At 37.4% G+C, this 17,906-nt stretch overlaps 1 protein-coding gene across 3 annotated transcripts in view; it reads right to left on the reverse strand.

Moving 5' to 3' along the window:
- The window catches only part of TMPRSS11A (transmembrane serine protease 11A), a 65,941-nt gene that overhangs the window by 15,724 nt on the left and 32,311 nt on the right, over nucleotides 1–17,906 (reverse strand). For 2 of the 3 annotated variants that reach the window (XM_059396620.1, XM_059396612.1), the window contains exons 4-6: nucleotides 14,788–14,855; nucleotides 12,714–12,874; nucleotides 5,958–6,129 (exon numbers count right to left, since the gene is read on the reverse strand). In XM_059396620.1, coding sequence (XP_059252603.1) covers nucleotides 5,958–6,129; nucleotides 12,714–12,874; nucleotides 14,788–14,855 — 401 coding nt within the window. Of the gene's footprint in view, nucleotides 1–5,957; nucleotides 6,130–8,020; nucleotides 8,060–12,713; nucleotides 12,875–14,787; nucleotides 14,856–17,906 lie in introns of all 3 variants that reach the window. The other variant, XM_059396630.1, reaches the window with a different exon arrangement.

Consider the following 17,906-nt stretch of genomic DNA (forward strand, 5'->3'; position numbering starts at 1 on the left):
TTTTTTCTCTAAGGCAATTTAAAATTTAAGTTGTGTTTTTATATGTAATTTTTACGTGCAAAAATACTTTAATGAGAAAAACTAAATAAAAATTGGATTGTGGGGAGCACATGGGTGGCTCAGTCAGTTAAGTGTGGAACTCTTGATTTGGGCTCAGGTCATGATCTTGGGGTTGTGAGATCAAGCCCCATGTTTGGCTCTGCCCTAAGCATGGAGCCTGCTTAAAATTCTCTCTCTGCCCCCTCTCTGCTCATGCTCTCTTGCTCTCTCTTTTAAAAAAAAAAAAATTGTTTGTGAACACAATTATTCATATTGTATAAATATGACTTTTTTTTTTAATAATTCAGCCTTTTGTGAGTTTTATGGATGTAAATTTTCCTCTCAATTATGCCTAGATAAACTTAACATAAATCAAGTATTTTGAACTTGGGAATGCAAAGGACAGACCTTGAATACTATTTATTCAAATGGAAACGATCATTCTAGAACTTTCGGACGATGCCCTGATACAATTTAATACAGCTTGTATTTGTTATGTTTGTAGATAATGAGCCTGAAATAAACCTCTGACATGAGAGATACTAAGTGAAGATTACAGATAAACTTTCTAAATTCTTAATCCAGGCCCAAATAAAAAAAGGATACAATTTAATGGTGATAAGTATACATCAGTGATTTGGTTCCCCATCTAAAATGTAAGAAATCAAAGTGGGACTCCTATCTGGAAACCATCCCTGTAAAAAGGATCTGGGAATTTTGTTGATTATTAGCTTGAAAATCAATCATGTGATAAGAGTTCTTAAAGTGTTAATTTCATATAAGACTGCAATGGTATGAAATAATCTCAGAGTAGGGAAGGCCATAGAAAGTCATTTGGTCTTTTCACTGATCCAGTGCTTGAAAGATGGGACTGTTCATGAGGCAGACATATATGCCTAGGTTCGGTTCCACCATTCCCTAACAATTGTGACTTTGGGCAAGTTACTTAACTTTTTTTTTTTTAATTTATTCATTTTAATGAGAGAGAGAAAATGTGTGTGATCAGGAAGAGGGGCACAGGGAGAGAAGGAGAGAGAGAACCTTAAGTGCTGGGCATGGAGCCCAACTGCTGGGGCTTGATCTCACAACCCTGAGATCGTGACCTGAGCCCAAATCAAGAGTTGATGCGTAACTGACTGAGCCACCCAGGCACCTCAACTTAACTTTCCTTATTTCCCTCAGTGTAAAAGGGCTTATCAAGCAGGGTTTACTTAATGAGGCAAGTGTAAGAATTATATAAAACAAATCTCAAGCTACTAACTAAAAATTTGTAGCACACGGGAGCTTAATAAATGGTTAATAGTTGCTGTTGTAAGCACACTCTCTCCAGTAGCAATTCTTTTTGCTCAAATCCTGCAGGTGGGGGCCTCTCCTTTCCCACCTCTTTCTTCACCTTGGGATACCTCGCATGTCTGGGCAGCTCTAACTGTTGACAAGTTCTTCCTTGATACCTTAATTCTCTTCCACAGGAAAGCGTCTCAGACATAGGGTTTACGTGGCAAGGCTATATGGTTATACTATTACCTTTCTTTGTCATCCAACACTCTATACTCTAAGAGTATTTCATTTCACTATGTTTTCTTTTAAGTCTGCTTTCCAGGAAAGAATTCACTATCCTAGTCAGGATTTGACCAACGAAGAGTCTCCTTTATTTTGGAATCTGTAGTTCTCTTAATACAATTGAAATCACCATGTAGTTTTGTGAACAACTGACTCATAGTGTGTTTTTTTCTGACTCAAATTTCTAAACAATTTTCACATGTTAAAACACAAATATGATTTTGGTACTGATACACTTGGATTTTTTTGGACCTATTTAGAGTCTTACATTTATACCAACTAAAATTAATCATATAGTTCTTGCTTATTACTCTAATATAATTAATGTCTTTTTGAAATTTCTGTTTTTCTTACCCAAACATTTGTCATCCTTTCCAGCATCTGTCATCAGCTACTTTGTTGATTATAACTTCCACATCATCTGCCAAGCCTAGAAAATACACTGTCTAGGACAGGGTGCAGGATTAAGGTCTTTGGTGGGCCATAAAAAACATCCTCAGCATTTTAATAACAATTGTTAATCATGATCCTTTAGTGAGAATTGTTTAGTTTTCGAGCTACCTATTACGATCACATTCAATTTATATTGTTTATGTTTTCAGAAGCCTTCCCATTTTACTTTGTCACTATGGCATTGATCATATTATCTATTTTGAGAAGTGTATTTTAAGGGAGACACTGACAAAATCAAGAACATTTATAGGAGAAGAACCAAGATTGTAGGGCATCTGAAGCTGATGCTGTGAAATAAAGTAGTGATATTTATTTTCACATATGGTTTGGAGATTTTCACTCATTTTATATTGTTTGGCTTGAAAAAGAGAAAATAAGGAAATTTTTCTTTGCATGGTTCTATGGTGAAAAGAAAGAAATTTGATCCTTGCTGCTCCGGATCAAAGAACAAATATCAATGGTGGAAGTTATTAGGTTGCAGATTTGGCGTTCAGTGTTATAAAGATATTTGCACAAGTAGAGCCATCTACCACAAAACTGGCAAACTTTGGAGAGAGTAAGCCCTCCATTCCTTTGGGATATTCAAGGACAAACTAGGTATCTGCATAAGGGATTTCTGTGCATTCTAACATATTGCCCTATTGAGCTCTGATGTCTTTCAAACTTTAAGAATCTAAGTCTCTATACAGATTTGGACTCAGGCAGGCAGAATTTACTACGGTATCATAAGTCAGAATTTTATTTGCAAATAACTTTTCCCATTTGGTAAGCTGTCTTTTGTTTTATTTTGTTAATGTCTTCCTTCACCACACAAAAGCTTTTTATTTTGGTGTAGTCCCAAAATGGTAGTGTAGTCTTGGTATAGTTTAATTTTGCTTTTGTTTCCCTTACCCAAGGAAACATGTCTAGAAAAATGTTTCCACAGCTTATGTCAAAGAGATTGTTGCCTGTTTTCTTCTAGGAATTTTATAGTTTTAGGTCTCACATGTAGGTCTTTAATCCACTTTGAGTTTGCTTTTGTGTATGTTATAAGATTGTGGTACAGCTTCATTTTTTTGCATGTAGCTGTCCAGTTTTCCCAACACCATTTGTTGAAGAGACTGTGTTTTCCCCTTGTATATTCTTGTCTCCTTTGTCACAGATTAATTGACCATATAATGGTGGGTTTATTTCTGGGAACTTTATTCTGCTCTATTGACTTGCATGTCTATTTTTGTGCCAATGTCATATTGTCTTGAGTACAACTTTGTAGTCTACCTTGAAAACTGGGATTGTGATTCCTATAGCCCTATTTTTTCCTAAGATTGCTTTGGCTAAGTGGGATCTTTTGCACGATGAAGGAAATCATCAACGAAACAAAAAGGAAGGAAACCTACTGAGTGAAAGAATATATTTGCAAATGATATATCTGATAATGGGTTTATATTCAAAATATAAAAAGAATTTATACAACTCAACACCAAAACAACAACAACAACAACAACAACAAACAAACCCTAAAAAACAAATGCTCTAACTGAAAAATGGATAGAGGGCCCAAATAGATATTTTCCCAAAGAAAACCTACAGATGGCCAACAGACATATGAAAAGGTGCTCAACATCACTGGTCATCAGAGAAATGCAAATCAAGACCAAATGAGTTTATCTTTGTGTATGGTCCATTTATATACAATGCAGTATTATGCCTCCACTGGAAAGGATAAATACCCAACTTTTGTATCAACATAGATGAGACTGGAAGAGATTATGCTGAGTGAAATAAGTCAAGCAGAGAGAATCAGTTATCATATGGTTTCACTTACTTGTGGAGCATAAAGAATAACATGGAGGACATTGGGAGATGGAGAGGAAAAGTGAGTTGGAGGAAACTTGAGAGGGAGACAAAGCATGAGAGACTGTGGACTCAGAAACAAACTGAGGGTTTTGGAGAGGTGGGGGGCGGTGAGGCTGGTGGTGGGTATTCTGGAGGGCATGTATTAATGAAGCACTGAGTGTGGTGCATAAACAATGAATTCTGGAACACTGAAAAGAAATAAAATAAAATGAAATTTAAAAAAAGAATAAAAAACCCCAAATGAGACATCACCTTAAACCTATCAGAAAGACTAAAATTAGAAAGATAAGAAAAATGTGTTGGCCAGGATGTGGAGAAAAAGGAACTCTTGAGCACTGTTGGTGAGAATGTAAATTGGTACAGTTATTGTGAAAAACAATATAGAGGATCCTCACAAATTAAAATAGAATTACCATATGACACAGTAATACCACTACTGGGTATTTATTCAAAGAAAACAAAATACACTAATTCAAAAAGATACGTGCACTCTAAATCAAAGCTATAATGAGACATCACCGCACACTTGTCAGAATACCTAAAGTCAATAATGTAAGAAACAACAGGTGTTGGCGAGGATATGGAGAAAAGGGAACCCCCTTACACTGATGGTGGGAATGCAAACTGGTGCAGCCGCTCTGGAAAACAGTACGAAGACTCTTCAAAAACTTGAAAGTAGAACCACCCTATTATCTAACAACCACACTACTAGGTATTTACCCAAGGAATACAAAAATACTAATTCGAAGGGATGCATGTTTATAGCAGCATTATTTACAATAGCCAAATTATGGAAACAGACCAGATGTCCATTATGAATGGATAAGTAAGATATGGTATATATACATGCAATGGGATATTACTTAGCCATAAAAAAGAGTGAAATCTTAACCATTTGCAATGACATGGATGGAGCTAGAGCATTATGCTACGTGAAGTAAGTCAGAGAAGGACAAATAGTATATGGTTTCACTTGTATGTGGAATTTAGGAAACAAACCAAAGAGCATAGGGGAACAAAGGAGAGGCAAACAAAGAAACACAACTCTTAACTATAGAGGATAAACTGATGGTGACCAGAGGGGTGGTGAGTGGTGAGTGGAAGGACGGGTTAAGTAGGTGGTGGGGATTAAGGGGTACAGTTGTGATGATAAGCCCTGGGTGTTGTATGTAAGTGCGGAAGCACTAAATCGTACAGTTGAAACTAGTATTACATTGTATGTTAACTGGAATTTAAATAAAAACTAAAAAAAGAAAAAAGCCAAAAAATGTTATTTGCACCCTTATGTTTTAATGCAGCATTATTTACAATGGCCCAAATATGGAAGTTACTTAAGTATCCACTGATAACCAAATAGATAAGGAAGATGTGAGGTGTACACACACACACACACACACACACACACACACACAGGAATATTACACAGCCATACGAAAGGAGGAGATCATGCCATTTGCAACAGCATGGATGAACCTAGAAGGTATTATGCTAATAATAAATAATTCAGACCGAGAAAGACAAATGCCATATTATTTCACTCATGTGTGGAACCTGAAAAAAAAAAAAAAAAAAGGAATAAACAGGTAGAATCAGACCTATAAAGTTGGAGAACAAACTGATGGTGAGGGGAAGGTTGAGGGGTGAGAAAAATGTAGAATGAATAACCCCGAGGAATAAAAGGCAGAGCATGGGAAATAGAGTCAGTGATGCCATAAAAATGTCGTATGGTGATGGATGGCAGTTACACGTTTGGTGAGCACAGCGTAGGGCAGAGAGAAGCTGAATCACCATGTTACACACCTGCAACTAATGTAACATCTGTGTAAACTATACTCCAACACCCCTTCCCAAGACCTGTGAGGCAGTGACCAATGAGTGTTAAGATAATTACTACTACCCCCAGTAATGTTGCAAAGAAGTATACAACTGTAACATTATATTAGAAAAGAACCAGAAAGAAAACTTTTTCATTTACATCAGTAATATTTGGGGGTATTGGTTTTTACTCAGAACATAATAAAACTCAGTTTTTAACAGTAGTGGAGGCCAACGTAGAGTCAATAACTTACTTTGTAAAGCAGTGCGCTGCTGTGATGAGCCACGTATTACTGACCAGGGTGGCCCCACACTGATGTACGTTATTACGCTGAAGGGAAGCTTGCCAAGGCCAGGCAGCCTTGGCTGCGACGTCTCCAGACATTATTCTGTTGACTATTAATGGAACAACTCGTTTACCACAGCCTGTAAGAGATAAGATCATTAAGTCATAAGAAATGTCTCTATAGTCTTTGGTTCAGGGTACCTAAGAGAGAGCGCTAATCTAGTATTGACATTTATCATTATATAAACATATACAATATGAATATCTATCCTCTTTGTTCCCTGATATGTTGATGTTTTTCTCATCCCTGTATTTATTTGTGGATATATATTGCTTACTAAAGCTATGTGAAACTACAAAGGGTTGATATATCACAAAGTAGGTGTCCTGAGGACTTGAGATGTCCTGGGAACTCCTACTGAGACTATTGCTTCCCAGTTTCTGAAGACCCAGTGCGTTACTTTGACCTGAAATTGTTACCAGAAGAGCTCCCCAGACAAGTAATTGCCCATTTGTTGGAACTCCTTCTCTCATATATTTTTCTGTATGACTAGTTCCTCAGGTGTGCATGGGTTAATGTATGATGACCAGTTTCTCACTCTTCAGGATAGAGTGCCGCGTTTCCACATAAATATCCCATTCACTATTGGTCGGAATAAATACGTACTGTATTATGTGTATCAGATAAGAGATTATTTAGCTGCTTAGGGTTTCTCAGAATTAAGCCTGTTATGAACATGGTGCTAATAAAGAAAATATTGTAGTTCAATTCTTCTTCCAACTAATTGAGTATCAAAAAAGAAAACTCATTTTATTGATATTGACTACACAGCACTGTGGCCTGTCATTTTAGAAATCTCCACCACTCTGCCTTCACTCTAGTGTAGACTAACGTTTTTCTCATCTGGAGGACTAGGATAGCTTTAGTTTGTCACCCTGCTTCTGTCCAGCTCTTCTGATCTATTCTCCATGCTGAAAACTGAGTAATGTTTCTTATATGTTAAACCCTTTAATGACTTCTCTTACTGCCTTTCAAATAAAGGAAAAATGTTTCAGCATGGTTCTGGTCCTTGATCATTATTAATCATACCCATTTCCCATTCTATGTTCCAGTTACACTGACATTTTTATGTTATAAGAAATGACCATGTTCTTGCTTTTCTGAAGATATTTTTACATACTACTGCCCCTGTCCAGGACACTTATTCTACTTGCCACTTGATTCATGGCATCTCCTCTTTCTCCTGTCTCAGGGATCATTTTCTGACCCTATAAGACCGGGTTAAGCGGACTCTGTGATTGACTGTCAATCACATTGTGCACTTTCTCTATTGTAGCATTTATCACACTATTTTAACATTTCCTGATTTATTTATGTCTTCCCCTACCTTCAAACTCTTCATTTTAGAGGAGGAATCGTGTCTTATTCATAGTGGGATTCACTTTCTGGCACTTGGTAGATGTGAAAAAGATACTCGTTGAATGAACGAATGAATAAATGAATAGAAATATATAGTGTGTTTGCAAGATACAGAGGCAAAGACATGAATACCTTTGTTCAAATTCATCACCACTTTGATAAAATCTTTCAAAATTTAGGCCACAGTGATATGGAGTGAGTGGATGGAGCTGCTATCAACCATGAAAATGAATGTATTAAGCACATTTTATAGCTCAGTCATAGATAATACGGTCTATTTCCTCCCCATTTATTGCTTTCTTTAATTTTATTTCTCAGCAGAAAGAACATTTCATAGCATTTCTAAAATTAGAAAAACAAGCCCATTTATTCCGAGGCAGAAATGCATAATTTATTTAAATTACCCCCGAATTCCCACCATGTGAAATGTTTTTCTTGAACATGATGAAAAAGATCATTTTCAGAAAAATTTATTTCCATCTGTTGTCCAGTTGTTACTCTCTTCCAAAGAGAATGTGTGACATGGATGGGAAATTATGAGGTAATACTTGAAGACATTGTCCTTTTTGATGTGGAAATGGAATTTGTTTTTAGAAGCTAACTAGACTTACATGCTTGGACAGTTAGCTTCCCTGTTGATGAGCTCATTGCTGAAAAACAAAATGGAATATAGATTGATAATGTGATATGGTCTTAGTTGGTCTTTCAGAGGATATTAACTATATATGAACTCTGGACAATCGAGCATGTAATCAGGAGAATGGTAGCCCAATAAACTAGATATGTATACAATTTTTATAGAGATTCATAGGCAACCTCTGGGTAGGTGGAAAAATCCTCAAGCTGTAGGTGATTAAGACTCAAATAGTGGGTGATTGAACCCACAAATAGTTTTTATTAATACAGAACAGGGATTTCCTAATGGGCAGGATATAGCCTCTTTGGATTTCACTTCAGGAGTTAGAGAAAACGGGGAAAGAGGGAGCAAGTAGGTGGGGTCTCCAGGCTCAAACCCAGCCTCTGTCAAAGCAGCTCTGCTTTTATCTCTTCTATTGAGGAATTCATGTAAGCCTTTCTTTAGTCAAAGGGTTTAGGAATGAAAAAAAAATCTTTGAAACCACCCATATAAACTATATTTAAAATACTTCTAAAACAATTAACTAAATTGTCAAAATAAATTTTTCTGAAGAATAAATGACTATGTAGTCTTATCCAATATCTGCTGAATATTGGTAAAGACCAGTTATTGGACAGAATCTAAAATCAAATTTTCTCAATTTCCAGCAAAGTTAAGAATTTAACAAAGGATTAGGACGCCTGGGTGGCTCAGTCGTTGAGTGTCTGCCTTCGGCTCAGGTCATGATCCCAGGGTCCTGGAATTGAGCCCCGCATCGGGCTCCCCGGTCTGTGAGCCTGCTTCTCCCTCTGCCTGCTGCTTCCCCTGTTGTGCTCTCTTTCTCTCTCTGTGTGTCAAATAAATTAAAAAAAAAAAAAAAAAGAATCTGACAAAGGACACATGAACATTTCAGCTTAAATTGATGGAAGGTTATTTAAAAATTGTGTTGATTTTCAAGATAAAAAACCTTACTGAGCAGAATGAGGATAAACTGTTTTACTTATTTTGACCAGTGCCATGTTTTTCAGACTCATACTCGCTGTCTCTAACTTTACATTGTGCAAAATAAGAATGTTTCTTTCTACTCACCTTCTATAAATCCAACTTGGCAAACTAGTAAGGACGAATTCTGTGAAGCAGGAATTTTGAAAGTATTCAATTCAAGAATACCCTTACATGGGTGCCTGGGTGGCTCAGTGGGCTAAGCAGCTGACTTCTGCTCAGGTCATGATTCCAGGGTCCTGGGATCGAGCCCCACATTGGGCTCCCTGCTCAGTGAAGAGCCTGCTTCTCCCTCTCTCTCTGCCTGCTGCTCTGCTTACTTGTGCTCTCTCTCTCAAATAAATAAATAAAATCTCTAAAAAAAATAATACCCTTACATTCATGCCCAAATCATTATATGATAAAGAATCAATTGCTCAGGACAGATTCTCAGTATTTACTCTATAGAAGAACTCAATTTTCTGTCAAATGTAGTTTGACAAGAAACAAGAAACAAATTTCTTGTTTCATTTTTTTAAAACATAATTTAATATTTCCTACATTAGTTAGTAATGGATTAAAATGAAAGTAGTATGATGTTAAACTTCTTCTTTAAAGCTTCATCTTAGTTTGAGCAAGACACAAATTTCCCCTTTCCAGGAAGGGTACCAGGTTGTTTGAAATGGTTGTGAGTGTAATTGGATTTTTGAGGAGTGAATTTTTAGGAAGAATGATCACACTTAGAGTTAAAATATCCCCATGCAAGTAACTAGCTGTTGATATCTAATTTTTACCAAATAATTTTACTTTTCATGTGAAGGAGTGAAATGAATATTAACACCTAAGCCATGAAAATGAGCCTCTAACATACTTCTGAGTTGAGAGTAATTGTGTTAGTATTCAGGGGTCTGCATGCTACGAGGACCATGAGGGGAACTGGAGCACACATGAACCAAACGTAGGCAGTGACCTGCTCTTTCACAGCCATGGTGTTGTAAGGGCCTTAGCCAGAGCGACCCCATCTCGGTAGAACAGCCATTTTGTTGTTTATGCAGTGAACTTAAATTGACCTTGCCCCCCAGAGGAACATAATTAGAAACAAGTCTGGGAAACCAGTAAAATGTGGCTGACAAGTCTCTGATAACAGAGCCCAGATATAAGGACGAGTCGGGCCAGGTGGAGGCGTCCAACAGTAAAGCGCACATACTATCTCCCTAACCACCAAAGAATATGAACCCTGTCTTTGGGGCGCCAATACTCACCAAAGTGATAGGCTAGTTCAAACAGCTACTATAGGGTAAATTGTAATTCAATTGGCCACCCGTGTGTGACCTAGCATGACTATGCAACTTTCTCTGTGTGTTACAATCTCATTGGCCAGGCTCAATCACATGGCCTTTGCTCTATAAAAGCAAAGGCGGGGGTGTCGCTCTCTCTGTAAGAGACGCCCCCGGCAGTCGGTTTGATTCTCCGTTCTGGTGTGAAATCAAGCTTTGCTTAACCTTCACTTTATATCAGTCTAGATCCTTTGATCACGGACCCCATCAGTGTTTGCAATGCAAAGGAGCCGATTTTAGCTTCCCTTTGACACATTGCATCCCTCGAAGGATCCATATCACGCAGTGTTTGTTTTTCAAAAGAAACCCCAGAAAACAACAAAACCAAACCAAACCAACCCACAGATTCTTGACAAATAACAGATAATCCTGGGCTGCAGGGTTATTTCTAGACTTGGTCTAGAATGTCAACAGTTTCCCACTCATTGGGGACCGTCCAGATTGAGTGTTCCTGGAGAGCTGTGATTTTGCCTTGAGGATTATGCTGAGCTTTTCACTAAGTGGGTTTTCCTAAATGTTAGTAAACACTTCTCTTTTTACATTTGGAAATTTGGAAACTTTCAAGGTTGCAGCTTTTTCTACTACCAGTCACTCACATTATGCTTTCAGATTTCCAAAGCACGTGTAGAATTTACTAGCTTTCTAAGTAGTAATGGCCTATATGTTTCACATTTTCTATTTTCTTATACATCCTCATATACATGATTACAGGAAGAATAATTGCAATTTTTATGGATGAGAGAACAGAGGTAAAGTCATGGGCCAATTACTTGGGTGGTCTTAAAGTGACTCGGTGGGGTAAACTTTCAAATCAGGTTCTCCAACAACATCCTGCCTTTTAAGCTACTAGTCATTAAGATTAAAGTGTATTACATAAACTGAGCCTGTCGAAAACAAAAAGGCCAGGCAACGGATAGCCATTTTGTGCTTCATTGCTGGTTTCAGATAGCTCAGGCTTTTAAATTTCTGGCAATTAACTGGTTATTGGAAGTCACACACAACACGTCCTATACTTTATCAGAACTGCCACTATTTCACAACCTCAACTCATTTGTTTCCCCACGTAACAAGGTGGATTAAGCCCTTGACAGGTTCTTCCCTCCTGGGTTGGGAGAGGTCCCCAGCTTTATTCCCGGAGTAGCTGACTCTTCACCAGCAAACTCACGCCCCTCCCATTCCCTGAGATTTTCACTTCCTGGTCAGGTTTCCTCTTGAGGAGTCAGCCAGACCCTTACAAGGGTAGGGCATCCTGTTTCACCTCTGATATTAATTACTTACCCTGAAACTCTCTTAAGTCTAGTATCCATTGGAATTTGTAGGAGAAATCTGCACTTGTGTGCCGGAAGGAAGTATTGCAGAAGTAGCTTAATGCACAAGGGTAAAAACAGGTTTGTGTCTAGCCGCAGAGCCTTTAATATGCTAATATAAGACATATTATATATGTCTTATAGACAGAATTTCTAAGACGTGTTTGACCCAGAGCACTTTTTTATATAAAGCCTCTCAAGAAATTAGAGATCTAGATTTGAATCTTACATCGTTTTATTTATTAGTGTCCTTAATTTTTTGTTTCTCTTTCATATTTATAAAGGTGAATTTGCCTACTTCCTAAGAATATAGAAATTAGATGCTGCATGTGAAGAGTGTAGAAAAGGGACTTGATAAGGATTGGTTTGCCTTTTCAGTGTAATGATAATGGCATAATGGTTTGTGATTTTAAAAAATTTTTATTTTATTTTTTTTTCTCACCATAGGATACCCCCTCCCCAGTGTCCATCACCCGCCACCCCATCTCTCCCACCCGCTCCCCTCCAGTAACCCTCAGTTTGTCCCGGTAGCTCAGAGATTTTTAAAACATCACTTTTAAGGTGGCTTTAGTGGCTCCAAAGTTTTTTTTTTTTAATCATTTTCCCAAATGCCCACAGGAGGAAAAGTTAAGAGAAATGTCATAATTTCACTATATATAGAAACCATCCATATTTTTAAAAGGCAACACATGAGTTTATGTTTTAGGAAGGTCACGTCCTGGAAAATAGTTGTTGCTAAATGCTTGGTGTTTTCCCTACCTTAGTCATGGAGGTGGTGGCTGGATCAGATTAATTCTCTATTAGTGGTAAGGTTTGCCTTTACTTAAGGATGACTGCCGGTCAATACCTACAGGAAAAACCACTTGACAACTAACTTCAGACTTGCATTTATCAGAGAAACACAAAACCTTGAAATGGCATTTTTTTTAACTTGAAAAAAATTTTCCCATCTAAATTCTAGCTGTTATTTGGAATGGAAGTTAATGGAAAGTAAGTTTAAGATAAGACATAAAGTAGAACGAGTAGAAAACTTCACACCCCCAAAAAGAGTGTACCTACTTACCATTAACTTGAACTGAAGACACATTTATGGGTACGGCTCTTGTGTTCCTTATCTTCTGATTTAAGATGCTAAGGATTTTCTCCTTTATTAAGGCCCTTTGCTCAGTAGAGGGGAACTGAAACACCATAACGATGTCTACTTTCACACCATCTTCCTCTGGACTGCAACGTACAAGAGAAAGATGTTTATTCAAGGAATACACTGGGTCTTACACTCTTTCCTGGATTTAACACTCCTGGATTATGCCTTAATTGCTAAAACTGTTGAGAACTAATCTTCTTACATTGACATTCATCTCTATGTCACTGACTCAAGATCATTTTATATGTCCCCTCTTCAAGTTTCCATCATATTTTGAGTAAAATTTCCCCATTAATTTGAAGGCTTGTTATAGTAGTTGGGTAAGATTCAGATCTCAAAAAAATTTCATCCAAATTGTAAAGTCTAAGGATCAGAAGAAACTTTAGTGGTCTCTTTGGCCAGCTGATACCTACATCACCTCTAAGCACCCACAGCCCTCTAACCCCCCGGGCAGTAATTAAAATGATGGGAAATTTACTTCCTTCCAAAGGTTGTTTCTCTTTGATCAGCTCTAATTTTAAGAGAATTCTTAATTTTGAGTTGAAAAGTGTCTCTTTATATCTTCCACTACATTAGGATTAGGTCTACCAGTTGGGACATATATAAAACATCAAGTTCCTTTCCCACATAAAATATATGAAGACAGTGACATTCCTGGTTCCCGAGTCTTCTCCAGATTAAACATGTGCAGTTCTTTGAACTTTTTTTATATAAACAAGTTCAAGTCTCTCTACCTGTAGTATTCAGTTTTTCCTTTTTAAATTGGGAAAACCAAACAATTAAAGGCCTTTAAAAATTAAATCTATGTACTGATCTGCTTTGTCTCTTATTTTTATACTTCAAAAGACCCAAGCTCTGAAAAGCACTACAGGCCTAATTCTCCTGAATCCTTTAACTAAAAACAGGAAATCGTATTGATTCTGAGGCACTTTTATATACTGTTGTCCATTTAGGCTCCAGAATGTGAAGATACAAATAATCAGAATTTTATGACATATTGGCAAATGTAAGACCAAGTTAATTTTCCCTCTTTAGACAGAAGGAAAACATTTTTTATGAGGTAGAATTTCTCTAGCTCCACAGAGAAACTTACAAGTTATAATGACTATAAATTTCAGAGTTCACAAGACTATCATAATGTTTCTAGAATGTGATGGTAAATCAGAATTTGAAAAGAAATGATACGAAATCTAGAGAATTCAGCAAATATGTGCTTTTTATCTCCTAAACATTGTAGAATTTATCTAATTTATATTATAAATTAGATAATTAGATAAATTAGATTCTGGAGGTCACTAGTTATTTAGTAAAGGTGTAAGGAACTTGGAATAAGTCGTCTAATAAGACATTAATCTGTAGTCAGAAAAAATATTATTTCCTTTATATAAATCTGCCTGAATATATTCATTTTTTAAGAGGATGAGTCTTATAGGCTCATAGGTTTGCACCTATTATGTATTTATGTTCTGCTACATGCTTTCCAAATAACACAGTTGAAACCTCTGAGTAATTTCTGCAACTGATATGAACCTTCTCCCTTTATCATAACAAACAGAAAATCTGTTAAAACAGGAACATTTTTTGTTTGGGTATGGCTCCTGGGACTTCATTACAGGTAAAACCTATAATTCCATTCTGCAGTCAAACTTTGCCTTCTTATTTTTAAACTGATATATCTCTCAAGACAACTTGGTAGGTTTTCCCAAGGGCACAGGTTCTGGTAGTTCTGGGCCTTACAATCAGTTGATGGGGTTTGAATCTTTTTTCTGTCACTTGGGGAATTTTGAATGTATCACTCAGCTTCCCTGCATCTTAGTTTTTGCATTTAGAAAATGGTGGTCAGCCCTGAATCTCCAGACCGTATAGAGATACCATTCATGAGAAATCTTAGGCAAGAGCCAACCTCACAGAGACAACAACATATGAGTGTTCCCATCTCCTTTGCCCTATGTCCCTCCAGGCTGGGAGTCCACCTTTGCCCAAACATACATACGTCAGTCTGACTACTTGGTTCTTGATATAATGCTTGTTCAAGGCTGAATCTATAAATATCTCATCCACCTGTTATTACAACAAGAGAGAAACTCTGTGTTAATAAGATATTTTATAATAAAAATATCCTTCTGATTAAAGGCTAAAAAAATAGAAAAGAATTTTAACATGAGTAATATTCTTTTAAACCAGTGGTTCTCAACTTTCATAGTGAAACAATAACTGGCAGGTTTTTTTTTTTTTTTTTTTTTTTTTTAAATTATAGACACTGGAGCCCCTCAGAGTTTGGTTTTAATTGATTAGGAAGGAACCTAGGCATTCATATTTTTAAAAACCTCCCCAGGTGATTCTAATATGCTGACATAGTTAATTTAAGAATCTTCCTAAAATTCTATACACGGTGAAGCCAAAAGACCCAGAGCCAAAATGTGGCATGGAGGGAGGCTTTGAGAGAACCTTGGCTGAGTTCTGGATTTGAAGCCTATCCTGCTGCTCATGAACTGGGCAATGTTGGAAGTTACTGAACCAATCTGAGCCTCAGTTTCCCAACCTGTAAAAAATAGATAGTGATATGCTGCTCATAGGGTATAACGATTAAACACACATAAGATGTTGGGTATATTTTGGTAGTGATCTGCAGGTGGTTCCCAACCCCCCATCCTGGCATCGCAGGTCTCAGATTTCTCTGCAGGTCTTTGGCTCTAAGTACAGAGAACAGGAGTTAGGCATTTGGGAGAGAGCCAACGATTTTTAAATTGTTGTTGGCTGTGGGCTCTAGTGAAAATCAGGGAAGAAGAAGGAGTAAGACAGCGTTGTAGATTTAGATGAAAGATGTATTACTCAGTTTATATCACCATGGAAGGAGAAAATAAGCTACTACTTTTGGTTCATTCGCACAGAATTTTAATTGCCTGATCCAGCATCATGTGGCTGTGACTTATCACGCCTGGGGTTTGACTTGCAGTAACTCCTAGTGACCACTTGGTGGCAACAGTGTCATCTAAATTAAAGGAGCGTTGCATTTCACATTTGATGAACCAAATGTGCAAAACCCACGTCCTAAATCTTTAAGGAAGGGGCAAGAAAACCAACTTATTTTGAAAAATGCAAAAACATAAAAATAAATGGAAGGCTATGTTAGAGATCAAGGAACAAGTCATGGCTTCCTTAGCACTACCCGGCATTCACAAGTACTTAATGGGGACACAAAATATTCCTGGACTCCTTTAACCCTTACCATAACTGGTATGAGATAAAAATGATCTTGGGAGATGAACTGTGAGAGACTGTAGAATCTGAGAAACAAACTGAGGGGGAAGGGAGGGGTCGTGAGCCTGCTGGTGGGTATTATGGAGGGCGCGTACTGCATGGGTGTGGTGCATAAGCAGTGAATCTTGGAACACTGAAAAAAATAAAGTTAAAAAAATGATCTCGATTTGTATTTTATTTGACACTTGGAGACATTATATAAGAATACCCTGGCATCGTGGGGATCATACACTGGGACTTATATTTAGATTTTCTGTTTGTGGGGCCATCTCTTCTCATTAAATGCCAGTCTCCTTGATCAATGTGATGTACATTTTACTTCAAGTTCTTTCACAGAACCAAAATGATACATTATAAAATAAACATCAGGTTGACTTAAACTATAGAACTTGTCAAGATATAATTGGTTGTATATTTGTAAACCTGAAGATCAAAGGCAGTATTTAGAAAATTGAAAAACTGCTAGTATCCAAAATATATTCTTATTTGTATTTATGTAAGGAGAGTTTAAATGGACAGAGAAGGTGTGGGGTTTATAAGCTAAAAATGAAACTGTTTTGGGAGGTGTGTTTTTGGAGGAGTGACATTGATGTAACGATTTCTCTTTTCATTGCATACAGCTATTATTATTACTCAGTATCTGGGGAAAACCCAAAAGGAAAGAAAAGGAAAAAGAAAAAAAGAAATAAAAACCAAACCCAGGCCAACTCTACAGGAAAATAGTGCCAAATATTAAATGGAAGAAAAGTAAATAGCAGCTGAGTATTTATAGACGTTTGTAATTATCCTCTGAATTTCCACCCACAGATGTTCCCTTGGCTGTTTATAACTTGTTGGTGAAGGTATTAGGTTAAGTTTTGGACTTTAGATGACATCATTCTCAAGTCCCGTGGCTGCTGCGATACCTACACCGAGCATCAGTCCTGTTGTTGGTTCAGTTGTTTGGGAAGAGAGAAGCTGAGGAACAGCGTAAGGGGAATCTAGGCATAAGTGACCTCACTAATCATAGAAATAAGGTTTTCTTCCTTCTAATACAAATTCCAGGACCCTGCCCCTCCCTATAAAGTCTCTTTTATTAGCCTGGGGTGAGGCCCAAGATCTTCAGGTGATTCTTGGGTGGTCCAAGGAAAACGTGGAGAAATGCTGCCGCACAGGGACTGGCTTAAAGGGTTTCTGCAATCAAGGAATTTCCAGCAGGGGTGAATCGGAGAAAACAGGAACCTAAACTCTATTGCTGAATGGATTTTATGTGTGGACTAGCTTTCTAGAGACCCTAAGATAATGAATCATTAATCATGATTAATCTTTCCTAGAAGATGAAGGCTTAGGTCATAAGAAATACTCGACTGATAGTTTGGCATTCTATATTTGTAAGAGTTAAGAACACTTTAAAAAAACAAACAAACTGGTGTGCCAGTTTGTTTTAAGTGTATTATTTACACAAGCTAATAGAGATACTGATTTATAAATCCAGCCCACCTCCCATTCTGGGGCATTTGCAGAGTTTGCTTGTTGTAATTAGTCACTTAACTTTAAACACAGACCCCACCCCTTTCAGGGTAGTACCTCCTTAGGTCTGATGATTTTGAAATGCTGGAAGTTGCGCTGAGATTAAGTTCTAAAAGGGCAATTGAAGGTTAGTTGAGTGTTTAATAAAAAGAGTTAGGGAGAGGCTGTTAACTCCAACCAACAGACACGCCCATGCAATCAGCTCTCATTCCTGAGCAAGTTTGTTTACACATGGCCCACGCCTTTCACTGTCAGAAGCTTCCCAACTTGGCTTTTCTCTCAGCAATCTCCGTATTTACATAGGAGGTGTTTCAGGTAGATATGCCACCAAGGGATCAGCTA

Source organism: Mustela nigripes, chromosome 1, assembly GCF_022355385.1.
Source record: "Mustela nigripes isolate SB6536 chromosome 1, MUSNIG.SB6536, whole genome shotgun sequence".
Classification (NCBI taxonomy): domain Eukaryota; kingdom Metazoa; phylum Chordata; class Mammalia; order Carnivora; family Mustelidae; genus Mustela; species Mustela nigripes.